Below are 26,097 nucleotides of genomic sequence, written 5' to 3'. Positions count from 1 at the left end.
TATTTAGATCTTAATTGGTTACACTCACACAGTTGATCATATACTTTTACTTTTTACTAATTATAATTATTTCAACAAACACCTAACGTGAGATGTAATTAAGTTAAATTCATTTCTTTAAATATTTAATATAATATAATCCGGATAATTGAGAACATATAATATAATTTTTTAAAATTTAATTATTTAATAATAAATAAAGATAAAATAAGAAAAAAATATTAAGGTAACGACACAATCACACCAAATCAGTCATTACATATAATCAATATTTTCATCGTTACTTAAGAATGAATTTAAACAATACGATATAATAAAATTCAAGTAATACAGGGTATAAAGGATGGATTTTTATGACGTGAGATCGACAATTGCTTGTGTTCGCCGGAGCTATGATTTGGTGTTATAATTTGATTTATTTTCTTGTTGATAACTATCATGGGTTAGAAGTAGGGGTGTCAAATGGACGGTTTGGGTTGAAATTGGAAATATTACAATGGGTTGAATATAAAGCGGGTTGGGTTTTGACCCGCCTAAGTTTATTTTGGGCTCAAATGGTCTAAAAAATGGGTTGGGTCTTGACCCACCCAATTTGACCTCGATTAATCTCAATAATTTAACATATCGATGTTTAACTTTTATAATCACAATTTGAATTTTCGCTCAAGATTTTTTTGTTAAAAAAAACAAATTTATAGATAAATCTTAAAAGATGATAAATAGCTAATAATTCATACCTTCAATATAGAAAACATATCTTAATAATTAGTTTTAGAACGGGTTGAAAATGAAGATTGAATTGGGCTCAATTGACAATTCTCTTCAAATGGGTTAAGCTTGAATGAGTTGAGATTGAAAAAATTAAAAACTTTTTTTTAGGGTGGGTGATGGGAGGTGAAGAGTGGGGTTAAGATTTTGATTTTGAAGTTTTTAACAATATCCCTGCTATTATATGAGTGCCCATATTTATCTATATTATCTATTGGATAACTCGTTTTTACTCATTTAAAATATAAGTCGAGTCTAATGTATTTTCACCCATTTGAAATAAGATAGTATTTAAATACTCCACCTGACCCTAATTACTTATCCACTTTTGAATTGACAGACCTATTAAGAAAATAATACTAATTGGCATAATATATATATTTATCATTTTACCTCTATTAATTATGAAGTGGATGAATTAAAAATTAAGATTTTCAAAAAAATTATTTTTTCAAAGTAATTGATTGAGAGTATTATAGGTAAAAAAAAATGTCATTTGTTGATTTATCAAAATGTATAAGTAATTAGAAACAACTGAAAAAAATATGGACAAATAATTAGAGACATAAAAAGTATCCATATAACTTAAGTGTTAAAATAAACTATGTTATCAATTCAAAGGCGATTTGATGTATTTTCTCAATTAGAAACTACTGAATAAAATTTTATAATAACCTAATTTGAACAAAGAATTGCGAGACATTAAATTCATTCATGAATAATCTTAATTCAAGAGTGAAAATAATATTCATCCCATACTATTTATACTAATGTATTACTTAAGATTAGATAAAACATAAATATCCTTAATTATATATACATAATACTATGATCACATGGATCCTAAAACATAATGCTAGTCTTTTCTTATATTCGTTTTTTTCATTTTGAAAAAATGGTTAAAAAAATTCTAATCTATATTGACATTTTTTAACTACATATTTTATTTTATGAAAATCTTATCACTCCTGAACTGTATAAAAGTGAAATTAATTCCTCCTTAAATACTTAGCTGACAAAGAGAATATATTTAACTCTCTTTGAGAGAGTAAAGAGAATGAGCACAAAAAACAAATATGAAAACTTTATTTTTAATCTCTTTTAAAAATATATGTAAAAATAAATGTATTTTTATTTATTTTTTATTTATTGTCTTTCTTCTTCATAGTAACCAAATTACTTTCATCAGATTCACCATTGTTGATTTCACACAAACTTTTAAACCCCATGTAAATTTTTTTAAGAACCAATCAATTTAATTGAAGATAAAGACATGTATTTATATCACCAAAAAAGAGATTTGGATCAGATTTGAAAAGAAAAAGAAAATTAAATTGGATTTACATCAATTGATTTTTTGGTCAAAATGGAAGAACTTGTGGTTCTTATTACATTAGGTGGAATGGTCTCGTGAACCCTTATACTTGTAGCAATTTATGTTCTGAACCCATCTACTCATCTCTTTGTCATCTGGACCCTTAGACTCAATAAAATACAATTTATCGGACCTCTCTGACCATTGACCACGCTTATGTGGCTTTAAGATGACTGAGTTGGCGAAAGTGTGTAATTTCATACTCCTTAAGGCGAGTGAGTACTATATTTCAATTTTAAAAATATTAATAAAAGAATAAAATAATACAAAAATTAATAAATTTGTGGAATTTTCTTAATTTCATTTTTCTTTAACCATCATCTTCAATTTTCACTTGAAAAACAATCCACCAAAAAAGTTCCAAGAAAATTTGTGGGGTTTTCTTAATTTGGTGAAATATTTATGGTTTTTGTTCCATTTTTGTTGATTTTGTTTGTTGAGTGAGATGGCTAGAAATAGTATTTTTTTACGGCGGCGTAGGGCGGAGAAGGTGGAGGAGTACGATGAGTTATTGCCGTTAACAGATGCTACTCATGAAGTTCATGTTCTTGCTGTTGATGAAAGTCTTGTGGACAAAATAGTCATTGAGCGTCTCCTAAAAAATACATCTTGAAAAGGTGAAAAAAAACTGATTTTTATGAGCTCAATTTGAGGAAAAAATGTTATTTTTTTTTGGAGATTTTGAATGTTTTGTGGTTGGAATTGTACAGTGACTACTGTGGATAGTGGGATGAGAGCTTTGAAATATCTTCGATTGGATGAAGAAGAGGGTTCTGTTAGCATTGATGTAAGAAATTTTTTGGTGAATTCGTTTTTTGAAGTGAAAATTGAAGATGATGGTTAAAGAAGAATGAAGGAGGAAAGAAGTGAAAACAATTTTTTTTCTTAAAAATAAATGATTAATGACGTGTCATTTAAATCTGATGTGGATGACGATGTGTCACTTTTGTTGAGCGTTCGAAGTTCACACAAAGTTAAGGGGGTTTAAAATGTTGAGTTTTGTTGAGCCTAAAGGCTCAGTTGATAAATAGTTAAGTAGAAGGGTTCAGAATACAAATTGATACAAGTACGAGGCTCCACTAGACCATTCTGCCTTACATTTATTCAAGTTTCTTTCCGTATCTTTTAGAGTCCTAAGCCTTAAGGGTAAAAAAAAAATACCAAAAATTCCAAAAGGGTACATCAATTTCTTTTTAATCAAAACGGTAAAATCGCTACTGATGGAGTGATTTTATTTTCACGCCGTTGAGTCAAAATAGCTGACTTATCAGCGATTTTATTTATGTATAATTTTTTTAAAGAAAATCGCTGCGTAGACAGCGAGACAACGATTTTAGTGGGAATTTTTTTTTTGGCAAGTCAGCGATTTGTGTGGACATGTTTTTCCTTTTTCTTAAAGATCACTTCCTTGGCAGTGTAAGCTATTTTTTTAAAAGATATAACTGCCAATTATTTTTTAAAAAATTATTTAATGTTGGTTAATTTTTTTAAAAAATAATTAAAATCAGCGTTTATATAAAAATATCTTTTTAATTAAAAAAATTGCTTTTAGTAAATTTTTCTTTTTAAAAATATTGTTGCCAATTCTTTTTTTAAAAAAGCCGTATTAAATATTGGTAATTTTCTTTTTTAATTTTGATCAATATAAAAATTGCATTACAATTTTTAGTAAATATTTCACTAAATTAATTTTTTTTAAAAAAACTCAAATTATTATATTTTATTTAAAATCACTGCAATTGCAGCAATTATATATTAAAAAATTCTTCCTTTTTAGTGTGTACTTTTTTTCTTCGCATCGATTTTTGTGAATTTTTTATTATAAAAAATTGCTGCTTGGTGGAATTGTTTTTTTTAAAAAAATTAAATTTGTGCCAACTTTTCTAAAATAGTAAAACTATTTTTTTAAATTTTTTCACCAACATTTATACAAAAAATTTTAAAGCAATTGGCAGCAATATTTTAATAAAAATTAGTTCGCAAAAATAGCTGCCAAGATTTAAAAAAAAAAAAAACTGAAAACGCTGCCTTGGCAGTGACTTTCCATAATAAAAAATTCTCACATAAATCGCTGCCTAGGCAGTGATACTAATTTTTTTAAAAAAAAATTCAATGAAAAGGCTGGTCACATCAATTTTATTTTTTAAAAAATAAAAATTTGCCAAAAACGCTTTTGAAAAGGCTGAAGTCACAAGAATATTATTTTTTATAAAATAAAAATTTGTCGAAAACGCTGCCCATGCAGCGATTATTTTTGGATAAAAAATGTCGCCGCCAAAATCGCTAACATAACAACGATTTTAAATTTTTGACATTTTTTTTCCGTAGGCTTCGGACTCGTATCTTTTATGCCCATCGTAGGCCAGAAAAATGCATTTAATGTCTATCTCATTCAATGGAAAATAAGACAGAATATTTATGTTAATCCATATTAAACTTGACTAGGGCATTAGTTTGGATCGCTGAAGAAACCGTTGATTGATGGCATAATCTTAGGAGACTTGTTTTCATACAAATTTCTTAAGAACGAACTTGAATATTACTTGACAAGCTTTAGCTATCAATATTTATCGTTATTTCTCACAATTCAATAGGAATTTGAAAGAATTGGGGGAAGAGTTTAGTTTAGGAATTAGAATAAATTGGCAGGAATTTGAAAAAAATGGGGGAAGAATTTAGTTTAGAAATTTGAAGAAGTTGGAAGAGTATAGGAGAAAGTGACAAATAACAATAAAAAAATTTAAAAATTTTAGAATCAATTTTCACCTGTCAAACGTGCGATGTTAAATGTCAAGATAGACGTGGTTGTGACTTTTTAAGAGTATAATTACAGTTTTAAACAATTCAAATGAGTGATAGGACTCTCGTAAAATTGAAGTGTGTAATTAGAAATCAAATATAAATTCGGAAAGCTTTTGACCATTTTCTCTTTCTTTCTAATATCTCTCGCTCTAAATTTTTATGTCAAGTAGAAATTCTTACACATATAGTAAATACTTTTCTAATTTGCATCACTGTCATCCATTTTATTGTTGAGAGTTACTTTATTTGTCTCTAATTAATTATATAATTTTTTTAGGTTGTTCCTAATTATTTGTCTTGTTTGACGAATAAAGGAAGGACACATTTTTTTCTCTATTATATTCTCAATTTATTACTTTGAAAAATTAGAACTTCTTAAAAATGTTAAATTTTTAATTTATCTACTTCATAATTAATAGGTATATCATTTGGATATTTTTTTTTCTTAATAGGTGTGTCATTTCAAAATTGAACAATTAATTAAGAATAGTAGGAACATTAGCTTTGAAAATGTAAATTCAAATTAAATAATATTTTATTGATCAATTTAATTAATGAATATAAATTAATTAATGTTCATTTCTTAAAAAACTCACTTCCGAATAACACAAAATAAAAATATAATGATAAACATACTTATTATCATTTTTTTTAAAGCTAAAAGCTAAAATAGTGATAAGATGTGATTATGTATGAATTATTAATAATGGCAAGTAAGTAAGATAGATGAATACAAATTCTCAATGGGTAGGCGTGTTCCTAAAGGGCCCATAACTAATTAGGAAGAGAGAAAATTCAAAGGCTAGGTGCATGAGGTGACTTTCATGATTGAGTTAAATGACAGAAATACCCTTTGATCATCCCGCCAGAAAACCCTAAGCCTCTTTCCGGTGTAATTTTTTATAAAAAAAAAAACGTGTTGCGCCTCTATTTCTCTCTCGTCTTTTTTCGTATCTACGTTTACACATTTCCGATAGAGTGAAATGTCATCCTCAATTACAAGTTGCTGCCATTTCTATGTTGAACGTGCCGGAACAACAAACAGGTATGTATGTATGTATGTTGCTCGACATCATCAAATGATGATCAACTTCTTAATTTCTGTACTGTGAATTGATTATTGTTCGCTAACAGGAGAAATGCAACATGGAAGTCACCGAGAGCAGCAGTAATTCCAAGTATCCACCTCCCGATGCGAAGTAATGAAGTAAAAAATAGGTAATATCCACCTGCAGAGTTGATTTGGGATTAAATGTGATCTATGATATGAACAATTTTTTGAAAGTGCACCCTGGTTCCATGCATTATTGGATAATGCTACTTACTTGTGTTTCTTGTTTGGGTATGCTAGAAAATAGTATATGACAAGTTGATTCTTTTGTTTTATTGGTGTAGTGGTGAAATGGCTAGGAAAAACTATAGGTTGTTGGAGATGATAGAAGAAATAATGTAGTATATTCACCAATTTTACCTAAGAAAATAAGTACACTGAACATCAAAATTGACTCAACTGTAGTAGATAAAACATTTTTAGTTGGCAGATTCAAACTTTGTAAAACATGCTGCTGTCACAATCCAAAAACACAAGTCGTGATGATAATTATGTTTCAACTGATTGGTAAGCCAATCCCAATAATTTTATCATTTCTATTTAATAAACCAATTGAAAAAGTAAGTGACAAACAAAATAGCATAAACACTTAGTCTTTCACAAAATGAAATGCAGTAAAAATGAAATACCATCCAAGATTGGTGTCATAACAACTTGTGTTTATGGGTCATGACTATTTCGTATTAGAGTAGGTAAAGGGTTATGGCAATTCAAAATGGCATGAGAAGGAATTAACCAGTCTATTCCAGGATAGCATCAAAGTCTATCATATTTAAGACCTTCAAATTCGCTTGAGTATCATATATCATCAAAATACGCACAATCGATATATCACTCACTATGGGATTCCCAACAAGAGTAGAAACATGTACATGCAAATAAAGCAACTCACATAACATATCCAGACTCAAAGCAAAGTTTGTAGACATATAAGAATATGTAGAGCTTAGTTCAAATAGTATTGTAACCGATCGATGACAAACTAGAATAATACACGTGGTAACAACAGATGAGCCTATGCTTCTGGCCTGCTCAGAAAATCATAACACTGGACACAACCGCTCTTAGACTATAAACATCACGACCACCACCAAGGTCGAAATGGAAACCACATTTGACTAATAAACATGCCATGGGTATTGATAAGCAAAAGATGTTTAGAAGGTTATCCTCTGACCTACACTAGTGAATTGAGTGTGATGGATATGAGTTTATAGTCCGCAGTCATGAGAGGTTACACAACCTTGGGTTAGTAGAGTTGACTACACAACATTTGCCAATCAATGGTGGAGGAATTATATCGATAGTTAGCTGGATCACCTCCACTTTCATGGGCTAAATTTACCAAGGTGTTCTAGCATAGTTTGTTCCACGCGGTTTAAGGGATTAGAGTAGGAGGGTATGTCAGTTATTGAGTACGAGACTAAATTTATGCCTTGCTTAGGCACACTTTGATGATACTTGCCATCGAAAGTGAGAAGGTCTGTTGAAAGAGTGATTATTTCGATTTGCATGTGAGTTTATTAGGTTTTCGCTTTCGCTGTTCCATTTTAGAAAGTGATAGATGTTGTCTAGGATTTAAAAAAGATTTAGCGTGAGGGTAAGAGGGCATGTCAGGCAGGTGATTATGGTGGTGCTCCACCTAGGAGTCGAGGTTACTTAGGGAGGGTTTATCACCCTCTGTCTAACAAACCATTCATGTCATCCTCTGAGGTTGATTATGTAGGACGTAGTACTTCCAGTTCAATACAAACTTCACAATGCTCATCATCCTGACCTTTAGGCTGTGGAGGGCATTCAGGTTTCTCGCATCAGCCTATGCCCCGTAGGGGTTGTTTTGAGTGTGGTGACACGGGACATTCCTTGAGAGATTGTCCCATACAGATGTGGTGGTTCTCATGCTTTGACTTCTAAGGCTGCACAACCTCCGATATGGCGAGGTGTACAAAGTGGTAGAGGGGGTTCTCATACGGGCAGAGGTGGATTCCATTCCGGTCGTGTGAAGTCTGAGGGCAGCCATGCCTAGTGTTATGCATTTCGAGTAGGGTAGAGCTTCAGATGTTTTTCTCACATTTATTATTCCGGTTTGTCATCGGTCGACTACAATATTATTTGATTCAGGCTCTACTTATTCTTATGTTTCGACATAATTTGCTGCGAGTTTGGACATGTGCTGTGTGTCTAGTAACTTTGATGGAATATGATACTCAACTGAATTTGAAGGTCTTAGATATTGTAGACTTTTATGTTACCCATGGAATAGATTGGTTATATCCTAATCACGCGATTTTGAACTGTCAAAACTCTTTTACCAACTCCAATACCAAATTGTCATGATCCAAAAATACAAGTCGTTATGACACCTCGCAACTGATAGGTTAGCCAAACCCAATAATTTTATCAATTTAATAAATCAGACCAAGATATTAGAAGGCAATGGTGGTTCCTTGATCATAGTTTTGTCATCTATTTGTGTGTGTGATTTGATGAATCGTTCGCCTGTTTGACATGTTATTCCTATTCTTGTAATGTGGTCAATTTTAGATTTCATGCAGTTAGTCTTCCATGAATTAACAGTATTAGGAACTATCTAGTATATTGAATGCTTAGGTATTGCTGTGTCAACAAAATGGGACATTCATTATCATCTTATTCTGATGAGCTATTAGCAACAATCAATGATATGCATTGGAAATGGATAAACATTTCCCTGTAGGTAACAATCAATGATACATGCTTCCCTTGTAGTTATCACAAACAGCTAATAGGTGAATATCGGCATCAAGGAAATTTACAGGAGATACATGCAACCACAATGTTAATATAAATTCATTAACCTTCTCTTATGCAGGACGTTTGCCGAGGACATAAAAAAACTTCGATTGATTACTGCAATCAAAACCCCATATCTACCAGATGGAAGATTCGATCTTGAGGCTTATGATGCCTTAGTAAATTTGCAAATTGAAAATGGTGTCGAGGGTGTGATTGTTGGTGGCACTACAGGTGAAGGTCAATTGATGAGCTGGGATGAACACATCATGCTCATTGGTCATACCATCAATTGTTTTGGTGGATCAATTAAAGTCATTGGAAACACAGGAAGCAACTCAACCAGGGAAGCAATCCATGCGACAGAACAAGGATTTGCTGTAGGTATGCATGCAGCTCTTCACATTAATCCTTACTATGGGAAGACCTCCATAGAGGGTTTGATTTCTCACTTTGACAGTGTGCTCCCTATGGGCCCTACTATCATTTATAATGTGCCATCACGAACTGGTCAAGACATTCCCCCTCATGTCATCCAGGCATTAGCAAAGAGCCCTAACCTTGCTGGTGTCAAAGAGTGTGTAGGAAATGATAGAGTGGAGCAGTATACACGTAATGGTTTGGTTGTGTGGAGTGGGAACGATGATGAATGCCATGACTCAAGGTGGCATCATGGTGCTACGGGAGTTATTTCTGTCACCAGCAACTTGGTTCCTGGTCTGATGCGTGAACTAATGTTTGGAGGAAATAACCCTGTTTTGAACTCAAAGCTAATGCCATTGGTTGAATGGTTGTTTCATGAGCCAAACCCCATTGCTCTGAATACAGCTTTAGCTCAACTTGGGGTTGTGAGGCCTGTTTTTCGCCTTCCCTATGTTCCACTTACAAAGGCAAAGAGAGAGGAATTTGTGAAGATAGTTGAGAAAATTGGACGGGAAAACTTTATTGGGGAAAGAGATGTCCAAGTTTTGGATGATAATGATTTTTTTTTGGTTGGTAGGTATTAGTTTTTCCGCAATTGGTATTGAGAAGTAAGTTTTTGTTGTTAGCGGCTTAATTTGAAAAATTTCTTGACATGAAGATATCTTCTTTATGTTGTTTCCTTACACACATTTTTCTTGATTGCTTCTCTTTTAAGAGGCATGTACATTGTAGCTGTTAGTTTCTGGACTGGATCCGTTTCTTCTGTTTTCTCTGTTTATGGACTAGATCCTGGTTTAATCTTCTCTTGACTCAGCATGTCGTGGTGTATTGGTCATCTTTCTCCAAAGTACTTTATATAGATCATGAAGAGATGAGTTACTATAATTTGTTTTAGAGGGTTGCAGTTTATGGTTTACTTTTGCAACATCAGCAGAATCTGCCTTCTCAAGATGCAAATAAATAATCATGGTCGCTTGAAATACTCAAGTATAAGCAACTTTCTGTATAGAGTTGGGAACATAAGTATATTATAGTATCGTAATTTTTCTTCTACTTATTGCTCTAAGATAAACATAAGATTAGCTCCTGTGCCTAAAAAGATTCATAAAAGATGTGACTTTAGTTCATGACTATAGCTGGCAAGATTTTACTGTTATATAGTCGTGTGACCATCTTGATTCCTCTTTAGTTTCATTTCTTCTTGTATTAGTATTGACATGTTTATTAGTCTAATCCATACCCATTTAGGAACATTTTGGAGTATATTGCTGGTCTTCCAAACATCTGCATGTAATTGAGGCATTGTAGAAAACATCATATTCCTTTGGAAATTACATATGTTATCCATTGTATTGAGGAGCCAAGGATCATATGTAACTATAGTTCATTTATGAGAAGGATGAAACAGAGAGAGGATTGAAATCAAAAGAAGAATATGCTACTTTTAAACCAAATTGTCTAGCAAATAGTCAATAGTCTCTCCATTTACCATATGGAGAAGAAAAAGACAATGTTGTATTGCCTGAGTAGATTGTCAATAGCACTATGGATTTGGCTGCCCTCACTATGATAATGATGTTAACAACATAAACATTAGTTGAACCAGAGTTGACGGATAGATGGTGACAAGAATATGCTCTTTCAAGTTTTGTATAATTGGTGAATATTTAGAGGAATTTGAACTACAAATTTAAAATATTATTGTCTTTAAAAGATGAGGGGAATCACTTGGTTTTTTCTTTCTACCAAGAGGAGTTTAAGGAGGAAGCATGTAATTTATTCTCCTAAAGTCAATTAACTTGCACATACTGTCACTTTGGTCCACTTTAGGAAAGAAAGTATTTACTCATGGTAATGCGGTGACGTATGAAAAATTTATTCAAGAAAGTACGACCAAAATTGAATTAATAAGTAAAGGTATTGGCTGAATTAGACCAGTACTATCCCTAATTCAACGAGCTCTGCCATGTGTGTGATTTCAGAAGAAACGATCAGAGACTTTGAAGCTTTACTGGAGCAAGGTAATAAATATACTACTCCCTCTTGATATCTCCTTCAACACTGTTAATTTGCTGTTCCTGACCCCTTTCATTAGCAGTTAATGAAGCACTCAAAACTACTTTTCAGGTTCAAGTTCTAACGTTCCCCTTTCCTGACTTTCTTTCTCTCTGAAGTGCCCCTTAATAGAGTTGAATTTCCTTTACTTTCTCCTCACGCTTACGCCTGTATTACTTTATCTTACTTCAGCTCTGTTCTTAGGAGTTTTAGCTGTCAGTTGAGACTAGTCATACTTAAATGACGTTAACCTGATAACTGATCCACCCTCTAGCCTTGTGATGGTTCTGAAACTCTATTTGACTTTAATCTGCATTCCTTTCCATTTCAGCTTCTGTAATACTGTAAACAATAATTTATCCGTTTTATACGGTTAATTAGAATTCTAATATTGGTTCCAGTGTGTTCTCATGCGTTTTTAAGCCAGTTGGTGCTGATTACCCCTGTGCCCGCTGCTCTTTTGTGGCACGCAGTATATACTTTTACTGCTTCTTTGTGACATGTTTGTAGACTTCCTTACATTTTTCTTTCATTTCGTTTATAGGGCCTAACAACCCAACTGATTTCTGTTATTCTTGCTCTAGTGAAAGAAAGTAATAGACTTGTCAAAACAGAAGAAAGTTAAACAAACCAAGAAAGCCTCATCATTCAGAAAAGTTCTCTGAAATGAATCATTCATTGCATACGAGAAACCCTTTTTTTTTTTTAAGTAATACATATATAGAGGAAAATTACTATGCTTATATCTTATTTGGTGAAATCAATGAATTCTCTTTGAGAATTGATGCTCTGTGAGCATTCGGTGAGGTTTCTTGCATTTGGACTAGACGATTCTGGAGCTTTGCGTTGCCAGAGTAATAGTAGCTACATTAGTCTCTTTAAAATTATACAACATCCAAATAGAACACTAAAACTGAGTCCAATAGATGTTTTGTGATTGTGACTTGTTACCAATTAAAGCTTAGTTGTCCAGACAGAGCTGTAGATGAATATGAAATTAGCTTAATATTGCTGACCACTTTATTTCTTGACATCATTGTAAGATTCATGTCATTGTGTGTGACTATTCTTAAGTTCAGTTAAAACTGTAAAGTGTGATAGACAGTTGAAATAAGATTCGTCAATCATCAAGTTTGAAAATTTGCCTTCCATGTATGGAATAAAATGGTCAGGTGTATCTGGTAACATTTTTTTTCTCCAAATGTGTCGGTCGGTTGATTCTTTGACGTTAAAGGTCGTAAATGAGATAAGATGATATTTTATTAGTGAGCATTACGGAGTCTTGTTCTGCCTGTTAAGCAATCAGGTTTAGCCTATGCTGATTGTACTCTTTAGAAACGTTGACGGATGAGTGTGATGTATAAGTAATTGAACAAGATAAAGCAAAAGATTGTTTGGTGAAGAAAGATGAAAGATTGAAAAATCAAAAGAAGAATATGCTACTTTTACACAAAATTTTTCTAGCAATAATGTCTCCATTTACGACAAGAATAGAGAACAAAAGGAAATTGCATTTGGTTGAATGGTTGTTTCACGAGCCAAATCCCATTGCCATGGATACTTCCATATGTTCCACTTACAAAGGCAAACAAAATGAATTAGTCATACAGTGGTGCTATAAATGAAAAAAAAATATAATTAATAATAAATCCCTCATCAGCTGAAACAAAGGAATAAAGGGGTTAAAATGGGTATAAGAAAAAAGGTCTGAGCTCCAGGAAACATACTTACCTGGACGGGGTCAATGGGTGATCAATAAGGCCAATGGCCTAGGTTGGTGACCTACATTGCACTTTGTAGGGGTGCCCGCCTAAGGTCGATCCAAGTGGCTGAGCTTATGTCATAATTTGTTGCAGTGGGGGCTGCGTTCGCGCGGCCCATACCAATTCTAAAACAAAATTTTGTCAAATCTTTTTCAATTTTTTGTTGCATCTGGTTACTGATACATAGTTTTCAGCTAACTTGGGGCTAAATTATAAAAATTGAACATGTTTTTATTGGTTTATTTTTTATTTTGCACAGTGATTTTGTATGAGGAATAAATAATTAATTAGTTGCTCCCAGACGCGGCTAATATGTTAAACCTGAGATATTGAGTAAAGGCCCTATCATAAACACATGAATTTTGACGTTCATGTTTGTCACAAAAATTATTTTTTCATTGTCATTATTATCCCTGGTTCGTAGTAGTTGGTTCTTGGCTAATAAGAGAGCTGTAAAGATGTGTTTGTTGTTTATGTGGTACCATAAGTTTAAAAAAAAAATTCAAGCGAAAAATGTCCCTCATCGACTGAAATGAAGGAAAAAAGAATCTGGATGAATATAAAAGAATAGGAAGGATCTACTTTACTTAGACAGGGTCAATGAGTGAATCCTTTGCACTTTGACAGGATCCCGATAGGGGGAGTATAGGAGTATTTGGCTAGGAGCCTCCGCTGGATAGACTGAACGGAATCCCCCCCTATCACTTCATCCAGTTGATACGGATAGGGGACCACTCGTGGGGGCTGATTCGATGGACCAGCTTCGTTCCCCCGGGGAGCTACTTGAATAGCAGGCGGCACCATGGCCTAGGCTGGTGACATCTATTGCACTTTGGAAGGGTACTAGCTTTAAGGCTGGCCCAAGTGATCGAGCCTTTGTGACAGTGGGGGCCTGCATTCGTGCAACCTCTTCCCAATTCTTAAACAAAATTTAATTGAGATTATAGTTTGTGAAAAACATAATACAACTCTTCACTTGAAAGTAGTGCAGATGTGCCCTAAAAACATAGGTAACTATGCTAGTGACAAGTACTTTTTATAAATGCCCACTTAAGTTTTTGTCGGTAAAATTTTTTGTATTCTTTTGTATTTTTACTTTTTGTTGTTGTAGTGGTTCCTACTCGACCTTCAGCTAAATTACGAGTTTCACACTCCAAAAAATCACACATTCACACTTCATTATGTTAAAATAATTTTTATAGTTAAATCCTTTTGCTTTCTTCGTGTGTTAATTTTGAAATTTCCTTAATACAAATTTTGACTTCGCGCACAATTCAGCCCGAGACATTCTATGCCAACATTTCATCGATTAGATTGTGACCATATGAATTCAAAATCATCAAAGGAACATGATGGTTTGTTCATATTGATATCACACGGATGAGGCGAGTACCACATCGTTAAATGAAAAGTAAATATAAACTTTGTCGTAATATAAAAGAAACACATATATCCTTTGCAAAACTTAAGCAGCCATGAAGTGAGCACAAAGCGAATTATTCTTTCGCCTTTTACTGAAGAATACTGTGTGTGCGCTGCTCTTATAATGGCATACGCCAATTTTTGGAGGGGTTCTCTTTTTTGAGTACCCCAACAAATCTAAGATTCAACTATTTTTTATTTTTGTTCTTACAATAATTCTTGTTTTGAAGGTAAGAAAATTCTTTTAGATAGAGATTTAAAATTGCAGAATTTTTTAAACAATTGGGATGTTTTAATATTTCCAAACGTTGATCTAAAATTTTTAGTTGAAATTTCAGACTCCATTATCCAGCTTCTTCAAAGCTTGATCTTGATTTCTTCATTATCATTATCATATAGGATTGAATTTTTCTTTTTAAGAAATAAATAAGAAAAAATAAAGAGAAAATAATTAATTATTTATGAAACTCTAAATTAGTAGAAATTATATTTTTATATTTTTTATAATTAAAGTTGAGGAATTGAAACATCCTCAATGATATGACTATATGTAGATACATCATTAGGGTATAATAAATGATTGAATAATCGTATTGAAGGATTGTAATAAACCTTAAAAAAAACATTATTCAACTACTCATTGATTTCACCAAAGTATAATCGTATCGAAGGATTGTGACAAACTTCAAATAAAAATATTATTCAATTACTCATTGATACCATCAAAGTAAGTATACTTTGATGATATCAAGGAGGAAGAAAGAATCCTTCAACTTTTGATATCACCAGATTATATCCATATATTGTAATATACTGTGATGATATTGAAGAGAGAACAAAAGGATGAACGCTGATATCAATATGACGTTAACGTGCAAAAAAATTTAATATATGTCATTTTAAAATTTAAAAAGGAATAAAAGTAAAGAAACATTCAAAAATAAATATTTAAATTTAATATGTCATTTTAAAATTTAAAAAGGAAATGAAAGTAAAGACACATTCAAAAATAAATATTTTACTCTTTTGAGAAATAATTGTTCTTTTCCTAACAGATTATGCCTTATGTACTATTCCACAAATAGAAAGTGCTAGGAAATATTGAGTATGCACCATCCCAAATGAATTACCACAATTGTTTTCTACAAGAAAATTAAGATACTTAAATTAAATGATACAAAGAAGGTATTGTTTTTTTTCTTTAAAAAACATAAGTTTTATATTTTTTATTATCTTAGAAAATGAATTGTTGTAATTATTTTTGAACAAAAGGTAAGAAACTTAAATTAAATTATTATTAGAATATCCTTTAATCATACGACGTTAAGTATTTTATATGAAAAGTCTAAATTAAAAAGTTGCAGAAAAAGAAAAGCAATACTCTATTTAAAATAGACTATAAAAGTTAAGCAGACAAAATTAAAAATAGAGAAAATAATTTTTTTTCCATAAATTTGACCATAAAATGTAATTAATTATTTTTGACCGACCTATTAAATGTGTAACTTTCCCTACATTTAAAGGAAAAATCTTTGGGAGATTTAATATCTGATTTTTGAAGTAATGAGAAAAAATGAACCACAAATGAAAACCATCACAATAAAAGACAAAAAAGATGAAGCAAGATAAATCATTCTTCTATGTCTAATATTCTATCAATCTCCCAAAATTCAATCAAATTCTAATATCTTTTACAAAAATATCTTCACTCTCTAGTTTTCCATACTCAAAGGTTCATTTACATAAGGGAAAAGGCATAAATTGCAAGCTAAACATGTTTCCAAAAGTCATTTACACGCTTAAAGTATTATAACGACCTATTACTCATTTATTCTCGTTAAAAGTGTAACTAATATCACTCCAGAACTGACGTGGAAAGAAAATTAAATTAAAAAGTAAAATTAGGCGCATTTTAGTCAAAATAAAGTAAAAAAAAATTATTTTTTTGACCCCCACCCCCTGATTTCGTGCTTATCTTCTCTCATTCTCTTTTAGACTTCTTCTTCATTTTTTCTTATCTGAACTCTACAATTTCTCACTCAATATTATTATGTTTGAGAATTTTCAACTTTACTCATACTTAATTCAGCAAAGTGATTCACCAAAAAAGATAATTTTCTAATCTAAATTTTACACAACCCATTAGCATCAAAAGCACATTAAAGAGTCAATCCCTTAATTACAAAATATTTATTAACAAGAAAAGTTTATTGTTCCTCACCCCGACTTATCAAAATTATCAATTATACATAGCGCTGCAAATTTGATAGAACGAGAATTTGGATTTAATGATGATTTATGCATAGCAAAATCAAAATTGACTCGACAATATAAAATTGATCAATATCAAACTAAAATATTTATTTCAAGTTTCACAATCCATTACCATCAAAACACTAGTAACTAAAAAGAAATTTTAAAATAAATCATTACCAAATAAAGTTCATTTTGACCCATATTTAAAAAACCCAAAAGAAAGAAAGGTGTTTAGATAGTTTAAGAAACATAGAAATATAAGTTTTGGGTTCAAAATTGATGTCAGTGACGATGAAAAGTGGGACAAAATCGTATTGTATGATAACTTTGACTTAATTTTCTATCCATGCTCTCCATTTCTTCACGAATTTTCTAATTATATATGTTACTCCGTCGATCTTATTTGTCACAATAGTTTGTTTGATATGTTTTAAAATCAGAAGAAAGGATCGAATGGAGAAGAAATGATTCAAAATGGAGAAGGAAGGATTGAAAATGTAGTCATTCAGGTTAGAAAGAAGAGAAAAAAAATAAAGATAAAAATGGTGTCATTCATGCAAGGAAGAAAAGAGAAGATAGAGGTAAAATGGTGAGAAAAAAAGTGAAAAAATGAAGAGAGAAGATAAAGGCAAAATTGGTTAGGAAAAAAGTGAAAAAATTAAAAAATTACACGTGTATTCTTGCACATGATCTGGCAGGCGCGTGCACACAACTCTAATAAGTGTGACTGATTTTGTACGTTAGAAGGCGGTATTAGTTACACTTTTAACGAGAATAAGTGTGTAATATGTTGTTATAATACTTTAAGCGTGTAAATGACTTTTGGGTACAAGTTTAGGGAGCAATTTATGCCTTTTCCCTTTACATAATCAATTATATTATCATCAATTCAAGGAGACCAATCTATCTATATATAAAAGGAGAAGAAAAAAATATTAAATGTATTACAAAATAAGTTATTCCTCCATATTGCAAAACTCATAACATATTCTACGTTAGGCTAGTTAATGGGGCCAACTTCCATACCATGTGCTTTTGGGCAACTGAAAAACATATGAACAACCATTTCAGTTTTCAAGCCACAGACCATACAAACATTACAATTTGATGCAATCTCTTAGAAATATTTGCACTAACAGGAAGAACATTAAGAATACATTTTCTAACGAAATGTTTGTATTTGTTTTTTATTCTAAGTGACCATAAGAAAGTCCAAAAATTTTTTGGGAACGATGGACCATTGACTTGAGGTTTTTTAGTTCTATGATCAGTACTATTAGCTAGGCTTTTTCGCTAGATGATATCCAGAACTTACCTTGTCCAGAATTTATATATAGCAGATAACTTTATCAGATTTTTGAGTGCTAGGTATCGGGATAGACAAAATAGAGTTGATATCATCAAGGCAAAAGTTGTGATGGAGATCTTGGATATTCAATATATGATGGTGTTGATCTATAAGATCGCTTACCCTCAACTGTGGATTAAATTTGTGTATGTCCTTGTAGGGGTTTGAAACCAATCGAATTAGGAATCCAAGGATCACTCCAAACCTTAATGTTTTCTCTGTCTTCTACCCTCCATCGAATTCCTTGTTGCTAGGGATTTCGTCCCCACATGATACTTTTCCAAATCCAAGATCTTGTTGAGGGACATCCTGAACTCAAAAAAGAAGTATTAGGAAAATATTTACTTTTTAGCATCCTATGAAGCAAAGATTCCTCCTGGGTTAAAATTCTCCACGTAAGTTTAGCCAAAAAGGCTTGTTTAAGATCTCGAAAATCATTGGGACTTTACTTCACAGAGTTTCTGCCTTTTTTTGTAGTGCATTTTCCTTTTCCCCTCATTTTTCCTCCACCAAAAATCAGAAAAAATGATAGTAATTTCCTTTCCTAAGTTATCTAGAAATTGAAAACATCATAATGCATATGTAGGAATAGAAGAAAGTACTGACTTAAGAATGACTTCTTTGCCTTCAGGGCTTAAAAAACTACTCTTCCAATCCTTTATCTGACTTTTAACTCATTCTTTGATAAACTCAAGCATTTTCGTCTTTGATCTTCCAACTATCGCAGGTAATCCTAGATGAAGCCCCAAATTTCCTCTATGTATTTGTCCTATCTCATCTATGATATTATCTTTTTCTTTCTCGATAAAATTTTTGAAAATAAATTGTTGATTTTTCAAAATTAACTTTTTGGCCTAAGCTAAGTTCAAAAGTACTTAGAATTTCAAAGATTTTTATCGTACTTTGAGTATTAACTGAACAAAATAAAAAGGAGTCATCAACAAAGAAAAGATGATTCATTGTAGGACCTCCCCTTCTTAGTCTTATTCCACACAACTCTCCTTGCTCCTCAGCTTGGTTCAAAAGCCTTGAAAGTCCTTCAGCACATAATTTGAACAAATATGGGGATAAAGGATCACCTTTTCTTAGTCTTCCACTAGGTTGTACAACCTCAACCACTACAAAAGAAAATTCAAATTGTCAACAGATTTTACTAACAACTTAAGTTGGTTAGTATTCTACTAACAAAATATCAACATATTTCGAACTTAATTATATTTTAAAACTTTACAACGAAATTCAGACTTATTACCAACCAAAATCTACTAACTAAGTATTTTGATTGGTAAATACGGCAGAAAAAATGACGCCAAATTTAGCAACGCTCTTTCAATGGATTATCAATTAAAAGATTACCAACACACGAATTTTGTAGGTAATATTACCAACAAAGTGGTATATCGTTTGTTATATATGACAAATAAATTGTTTATATGATTATTGACATATTACCAATAAATTACTAACTGGACATTTACCAACGGCAAGATTGTGTTGCTAAATTTACCAACCAAATATAAAAGTGTTGGTAAATTAGTAGTGAAATGTAATTTTTGGTAAACTTGTCAACCAATATCCAATTGGTTGAAAATTTTGCCAACGAATAAATATTTTAGTTAGTAAATTACTGACATCATTAAAATAGTTGGTTTATTTCATTGATCATAAATCCATAATAAAATTTACCAACATATTGATTATTAGTTGGTAATATTACATATGAATGTTTAGTTGAATAGTAACTATTACCAACTGTGAAAAAATATATTGGTAAATTATTAATTACTAACTCATATTCGAATAGTTGATAAGTTTATCAGTTGAAATTTATTTTTTTGGTAAATCAGCGCTATTGTTGAGGCTTTCATATTTAGTTTGTGTCATTGGACGTTTTAACTTTTAAATTTTAGCCAAAACTTGACTTTGGTCAAATATTTTGGTAGACATGCTCAAGTTAGAACTCTATCAATGTCATAGCTTCGAAAGGTCATTTTTGATATAAACGGGTGGTTGGTTCGAATTTTGAGGTTTGCATTTTTTGTTTGTGCCGTTAGGTGTTTCAAATCTTATGCTTTGATCAAAATTTGACTTTGGTCAATATTTTTGTGAACGTACTCAGATGAGAATTTGTCATCGTAATTAACTTCAAAGGTCATTTTTTATCTAATAGAATGATGGGTTCGGGTTTTGAGGTTTTCATTTTTAGTGTGTGCCATAAGGTGTTACTTATAAATTTTGGCCAAAATTTAATGTGTTCAATAAAGTTGATGAATGTGCTCAAATGAGAATTTTGTTAGTGCAGTAAGATGCAGAAGGTCATTTTTTATGTAATAAGATAGAGGTTTGAGTTTTAAGACTTCCATTTTTAGTTTGTGCCCTTATGAATTTTAACTTTTAAATTTTGTCTAAAATGTCACCTCAGTCAATATTTTTGATAATCATCCTCAAACTGAAATTTGTCACCGAGATTATCCATATAAGTTCAGTTTTGATCTCATAGGATGATTGATTCGTGTTTTGAGACTTTTATTTTCAATTTGTGTCATTAAGGATTTTAACTTTTACCTCTTGGCTAAAATTTAAATTAGGTCATTTTTTAGGGAAACATGCTCAAATTTGAATCTCGTCAGTGCGGTAACTCTGGAAGGTCATTTTTCGTCTTATAAGATTGTTGATTTGGATTTTGAGATTTTCATATTTAGTATGTAACTTAGGCGTTTTAACTTTTAGATTTTGACTAAAATTTGACTTTACTTAACATTTTTTGTAAAATGTGCTCTGATGAGAATTTCGTCAACGCGATTAATATCGGAAGGTAATTTTTATATCTAATAGGATGACTAGTTCATGTTTTGAGCTTTCTAGTTTCAGTTTCTATTGTTAGGCGTTTTAACTTTTAATTTTTGGCCAAAATTAGATTTGACCACTATTTTTGGTAAGCATGCTCAAATTAATTTTTTTGATTGAATGATATATGTCATATTGAGATTAATTTAACTTGTTACAGTAGGTTTTTCATTGTTTCATTCTAATATGATGTATAAAATTGATATTAATATTTTTGGATTTATATTCGTGCTCTTAGATTTTTGAATGCAATAAATTAAGGGAAAATGCACAAGTATCCCCTCAACCTATGCCCGAAATCCCAGAGACACACTTATACTATACTAAGGTCCTATTACCCCCCTGAACTTATTTTATAAGTAATTTTCTACCCCTTTTAGGCCTACGTGGCACTAGTTTGAAAGAAAAAGTCAACCAGTGTTTGGCCCACAAGATAGTGCCACGTTAGTAAAAAAGGGGTAGAATATTATTAATAAAATAAGTTCAGGGGGTAATAGGACCTTTGTATAGTATAAGTATGTCTCTGAGATTTTGGGCATAGGTTGAGGGGGGTACTTGTGCATTATCCCATAAATTAATAAATATTTTACTATTAAATAATTATTTAGTTAATAATATTTTGAACATATTGTCATCACTTGCTAACTTTACATTAAACTTGAATGATATATTACCAATAAACTAACAATCATTTAGTAAATTTATTGAAAAAACAAATAATCATATTAATGTATTTAAAATTATTACCAAAAAGGATTTTTGGTGGAGTTGTAAGTACTCCTTCATTCTTAACCAAGAGGTCTGAGGTTCAATCCCCCTTGTGTAGAGAGTTGCCTCTGTCAGGGAGTGTTTTACCCCCCCCCCCCCCAATGTGAGATTTCTCGACGTGAATTCGAATTTAGTCGGGCTCCAATGTGGATATTAGACACCGGATGGAAAATCCAAAAAGAAGTATTTAAAATTTATTTGTAAATTACCAACATAAATTTTCATAATGGAGAAAAAAATTTATTAACTCCTTTTCAATTTGTTAGTTAGGTACTAAAGATATACTAACCAAAAATTAGTTGGTAAATTTACCAAAGAAAATTTCAGGGTCAAATTTTTTAACAACATTTTTGGATGTTTACCAACTGATTTTTGGTAATATTTATGGACAACTGATTTATATAAGTTGACATTTGATTGGTAACTCAATTTGCCAATCAATTTGAAGAATTTACAAACGTTTTTTTATTGGTAATTGGAGTTTCTTTTGTAGTGAACAATTTCACCATATATATTAAACTTGTAAGTAAATTGCATAATCCAACTAACAAAAGTTTCACGAAAACCCATCCATTCCCCTCTATCGTAAGCTTTTGCCATGTCTAATTTTAAGACCATAAATTTATGATTTCTTCTCTTATTTTTCATCACAATGTACACACTCAAGAGCCAAGACAACAATATCAACAATATGTCTACTCCCTACAAAGGTAGATTGGTTATGAGAGATTATACTAGGCAAATACCTTTTGAATCTTGCTCCGATAATCTTAGTTAATTTTGTATATGGTAGAGCACATGCTATTAGGTCTAAATTGACTAATAACACTAGGATTCTTTACTTTAAGGATTAAAGTAATAAGAGTTTTATTCCAAGAGAGTAAAAGATATCTTGAATAGAAGAAATTTTTAACGATAACTATAATGTCTGTAGATAAAACATTTCAACGATAATTGTGAAAGAAAAAAGGGGTCATTCCATCTATCCCTGGTGTCTTTAATGGATGCATCTAAAGACAACATGTTTAATAAGACTTTGGTTGATGGAATCTTCAAGTAATCTCAGGATTAAGTTCAAAATGGGATCAAGATTTGTTGGTCTAGAGGTAGTATATAAATTTTCATAATAATTTTCCTCTACTCTAATAATATCTCCTTGTTCTGATACCCAATTTCCATTAGCTAGGCCAAAACATTTGATGCTATTGCATTTTCGTCGCTGAATAGTTTTCATCTTGCAACCATAAAGCTATAGATTTTTATTTTCAGTATGCTTCTTCTTCTTTGTAAGCTTTACCTGATTCTTTTCTCAAAATTCAAAGTTTAGAGAGGTCAAAGTGATCAACATCATTCTTAAGCTTATCAATTTGATTTTTGATCCCAATTAATCTTTGTTTTGAGTTCCCTTTACCCCTTTTCAGCCAAGACATTTTTTTTAGTTTGAAGCTTACTTTGGATTGTTCAAAGCCATCTACTTGTCCAAAGGCATCTACTTGTTCTGGCTATTAAGCAATAAGATTCGTCACTCATCAAGTTTGAAAATTTGCCTTCCATGTATGGAATAAAATGGTCAGGTGTATCTGGTAATATTTTTTTCTCCAAATGTGTCGGTCGGTTGATTCTTTGACGTTAAAGGTCGTAAATGAGATAAGATGATATTTTATTAGTGAGCATTACGGAGTTTTGTTCTGGCTGTTAAGCAATCAGGTTTAGCCTATGCTGATTGTACTCTTTAGAAACGTTGACGGATGCGTGTGTCATGTATAAGTAATCGAACAAGATAAAGCAAAAGATTGTTTGGTGAAGAAAGATGAAAGTTTGAAAAATCAAAAGAAGAATATGCTACTTTTACACAAAATTTTTCTAGCAATAGTGTCTCCATTTACGACAAGAATAGAGAACAAAAGGAAATTGCATTTGGTTGAATGGTTGTTTCATGAGCCAAATCCCATTGCCATGGATACTTCCATATGTTCCACTTACAAAGGCAAAGAAAGATGAATTAGTCATACAGTCTTTGTGGTGCTATAAATGAAAAAAAAATATAATCAAGGGTAATAATAAGTCCCTCATCGGTTGAAACAAAGGAATAAAGGGATTAAAATGGGTATAAGAAAAAAGGTCTGAGCTCCAGGAAACATACTTACCTGGACGGGGTCAATGGGTGATCAATAAGGCCCATGGCCTAGGTTGGTGACCTCCATTGCACTCTGGAGGGGTGCCCGCCTAAGGTCGGTCCAAGTGGCCGAGCCTACGTCATAATTTGTTGCAGTGGGGGCCTGCGTTCGCGCGGTCCCTACCGATTCTAAAACAAAATTTTGTCAAACCTTTTTCATTTTTTTGTTGCATCTGGTTACTGATACATAGTTTTCAGCTAACTTGGGGCTAAATTATAAAAGTTGAAAATGTTTTTATTGGTTTATTTTTTATTTTGCACAGTGATTTTGTATGAGGAATAAATAATTAATTAGTTGCTCCCAGACGCGACTAATATGTTAAACCTGAGATATTGAGTAAAGGCCCTATAATAAACACATGAATTTTGACGTTTATGTTTGCCACAAAAATTATTTTTTCATTGTCATTTTTATCCCTGGTTCATAGTAGTTCTTGGCTAATAAGAGAGCTGTAAAGATGTGTTTGTTGTTTATGTGGTACCATAAGTTTAAAAAAAGAATTCAAGCGAAAAATGTCCCTCATCGACAGAAATGAAGGAAAAAAGAATCTGGATGAATATAAAAGAACAGGAAGGATTCATCTTAGTACTTTTTGTAGCCCACTAAAGTTTTAGCGTTTTTTGTACTTCCTTTTTTTTTTTAGCTGTAGTGGTTCCTTCTCAACATTCAGGTGAAATTACAAGTTAGGAAGAAGAGAGTGTAGTGGTTTGCTTAAACCCTATCCACTCCACTTTCTGTTGGTTTCAAAATCTTAGCTCGAGACACGACGTTCATTATATGACTCAAAGCCATTACAAGACCAACTTAAACTACCACAAAAGAGGAAAAGCTGAGCCTTCACCAAAAAATCACTCCATATATAATGATAAAATTATTTTTACTGTTGAATCCTTTTACCTTTTTCATGTGTTTTTATTTTTGAATTTGTTTAGCAAAAATTGCTACTCCACGCACAAGTCAAGAATAGTCAAAGATACTGGCTAAACCATTCTAGGTGACATTTCATCGATCTGCTTGTGACCATATGTGTACAAAATCATTAAAGAAACATGATGATTGATTTTTGTTCATATAGATATTAAAGGAGTGAGGCGAGTACCACACCGTTGAATAATAAGTAAACATAAATAAAATAAACACATAAATTCTCAATAAAACTTACGCAGTCACGCAGTGAGCACAAAGCGAACTACTCTTACAAGAGTGTTTTTTCTTATTTTCAAGGTAAGAAATTTCTTTTATATAGATTAAAAATTGCAGAATGTCTATTGGAAATGGTTTGGTTAATTTGAAGATGAAATTTTATTTAGATATATAATTTGAATTTTCTTTAATTATATATTTTTTCACATAAATATGAAAATAACAAGGGGTGTTTTAATTTAACATTCGATTTGGTTTTAAAATTTTAAAACACTTGAAGCTGTAGTAGAAGTACAGATTGGACCAACTCTGAGTGTGGCTATTTCAGGAATGGGAGGGGCAGTTTTGATGGAACAAAAGTTTACCTATTTTTGACAAACCAATTATGTGCCAAAAATATTCACTAGATCTTTTACAAGGTGGAAATTCTCGTATTCCGTATGTACATGTTCCTATCATTAAAATTTGAGTTTCAAATTTTGACCTGCCATAAAAGTAAATTGTTTTGAGAACATTGAGAGGAGCTTATATATAAAATTTGAGATTATTTAAAAGGCAGTGGTGGACCCATAATTTGAAGATAGAGGAACACTACTAAGATTGACTAAGGGTAAGGCTAGGAGTAACAAGACCTTGTTGAATATAGTGTCTTCTCACTTCATCTCGTATTCTAGGGCTATATTTATCAACGGTTATTATTTCTTCAGGATCTGGTTTAAGTGACTGCAAATCAAGCTCATCTATAAAATCCGAAGAATTGTCTCTAAAACCAGCACTTGGTTGAGAAGAATCATTTTATCGTAAAAAATCTACCCATGTCAAATCACAAAAATCAACAACAAATTATTGCAAAAAGAAAATACACTTATAAAGAAGAACTCACCAATTTAAGCAGAGATAATAGGAATACGACTTCAATTATGCAGTGAAGAATACTCAAGTAATAAAAAAACTGATTCTTTCAAATATATTTATGAAAAATATAATGTAAATCTAGAATTGTTGGATTGAAAAATGTTTAAGAAGTAAATAACTATTGTTATGACTTTATTTTAATCAATTAGATG

At 31.7% G+C, this 26,097-nt stretch overlaps 1 protein-coding gene, 1 long non-coding RNA gene and 3 other non-coding genes across 5 annotated transcripts; all 5 read left to right on the top strand.

The window, feature by feature from the left end:
• The first annotated feature begins 5,698 nt into the window (after window positions 1–5,698).
• On the top strand, window positions 5,699–10,136 carry LOC101250089 (4-hydroxy-tetrahydrodipicolinate synthase, chloroplastic-like). The gene is made up of 3 exons (XM_004234623.5): window positions 5,699–5,990; window positions 6,080–6,163; window positions 8,908–10,136. Exons 1-3 carry the CDS (start codon window positions 5,929–5,931, stop codon window positions 9,833–9,835), a joined length of 1,074 nt encoding a protein of 357 aa, XP_004234671.1. The 5' UTR covers window positions 5,699–5,928; the 3' UTR covers window positions 9,836–10,136.
• A 1,016-nt stretch (window positions 10,137–11,152) lies between these two features.
• Window positions 11,153–14,206, top strand: LOC138347188 (uncharacterized). Its single transcript, XR_011219885.1, has 2 exons — window positions 11,153–11,272; window positions 13,697–14,206. It is a non-coding gene; the product is annotated as an uncharacterized lncRNA (long non-coding RNA).
• LOC112941232 (U1 spliceosomal RNA) lies at window positions 13,030–13,188 on the top strand. Its single transcript, XR_003246329.1, has one exon. It is a non-coding gene; the product is annotated as a U1 spliceosomal RNA (small nuclear RNA).
• A 334-nt stretch (window positions 14,207–14,540) lies between the features above and the next one.
• On the top strand, window positions 14,541–14,659 carry LOC112941218 (U5 spliceosomal RNA). The gene has a single exon (XR_003246307.1). It is a non-coding gene; the product is annotated as a U5 spliceosomal RNA (small nuclear RNA).
• A 9,190-nt stretch (window positions 14,660–23,849) lies between these two features.
• LOC112941221 (U1 spliceosomal RNA) lies at window positions 23,850–24,010 on the top strand. Its single transcript, XR_003246318.1, has one exon. It is a non-coding gene; the product is annotated as a U1 spliceosomal RNA (small nuclear RNA).
• Window positions 24,011–26,097: the final 2,087 nt, after the last annotated feature.

The sequence above is a fragment of the Solanum lycopersicum genome, chromosome 3 (genome assembly GCF_036512215.1).
Source record: "Solanum lycopersicum chromosome 3, SLM_r2.1".
Lineage (NCBI taxonomy): Eukaryota > Viridiplantae > Streptophyta > Magnoliopsida > Solanales > Solanaceae > Solanum > Solanum lycopersicum.
Note: the sequence above shows the minus strand (reverse complement) of the source record. Positions and strands in the feature narration are given on the sequence as shown.

Coding starts and splice junctions, on each gene's coding strand:
- LOC101250089 (XM_004234623.5), top strand. CDS start 5,929: ATGTCATCCTCAATTACAAGTTGCTGCCATTTCTATGTTGAACGTGCC. Junction 5,991..6,079: donor CGTGCCGGAACAACAAACAG/GTATGTATGTAT, acceptor GTTCGCTAACAG/GAGAAATGCAACATGGAAGT. Junction 6,164..8,907: donor AGTAATGAAGTAAAAAATAG/GTAATATCCACC, acceptor TCTCTTATGCAG/GACGTTTGCCGAGGACATAA.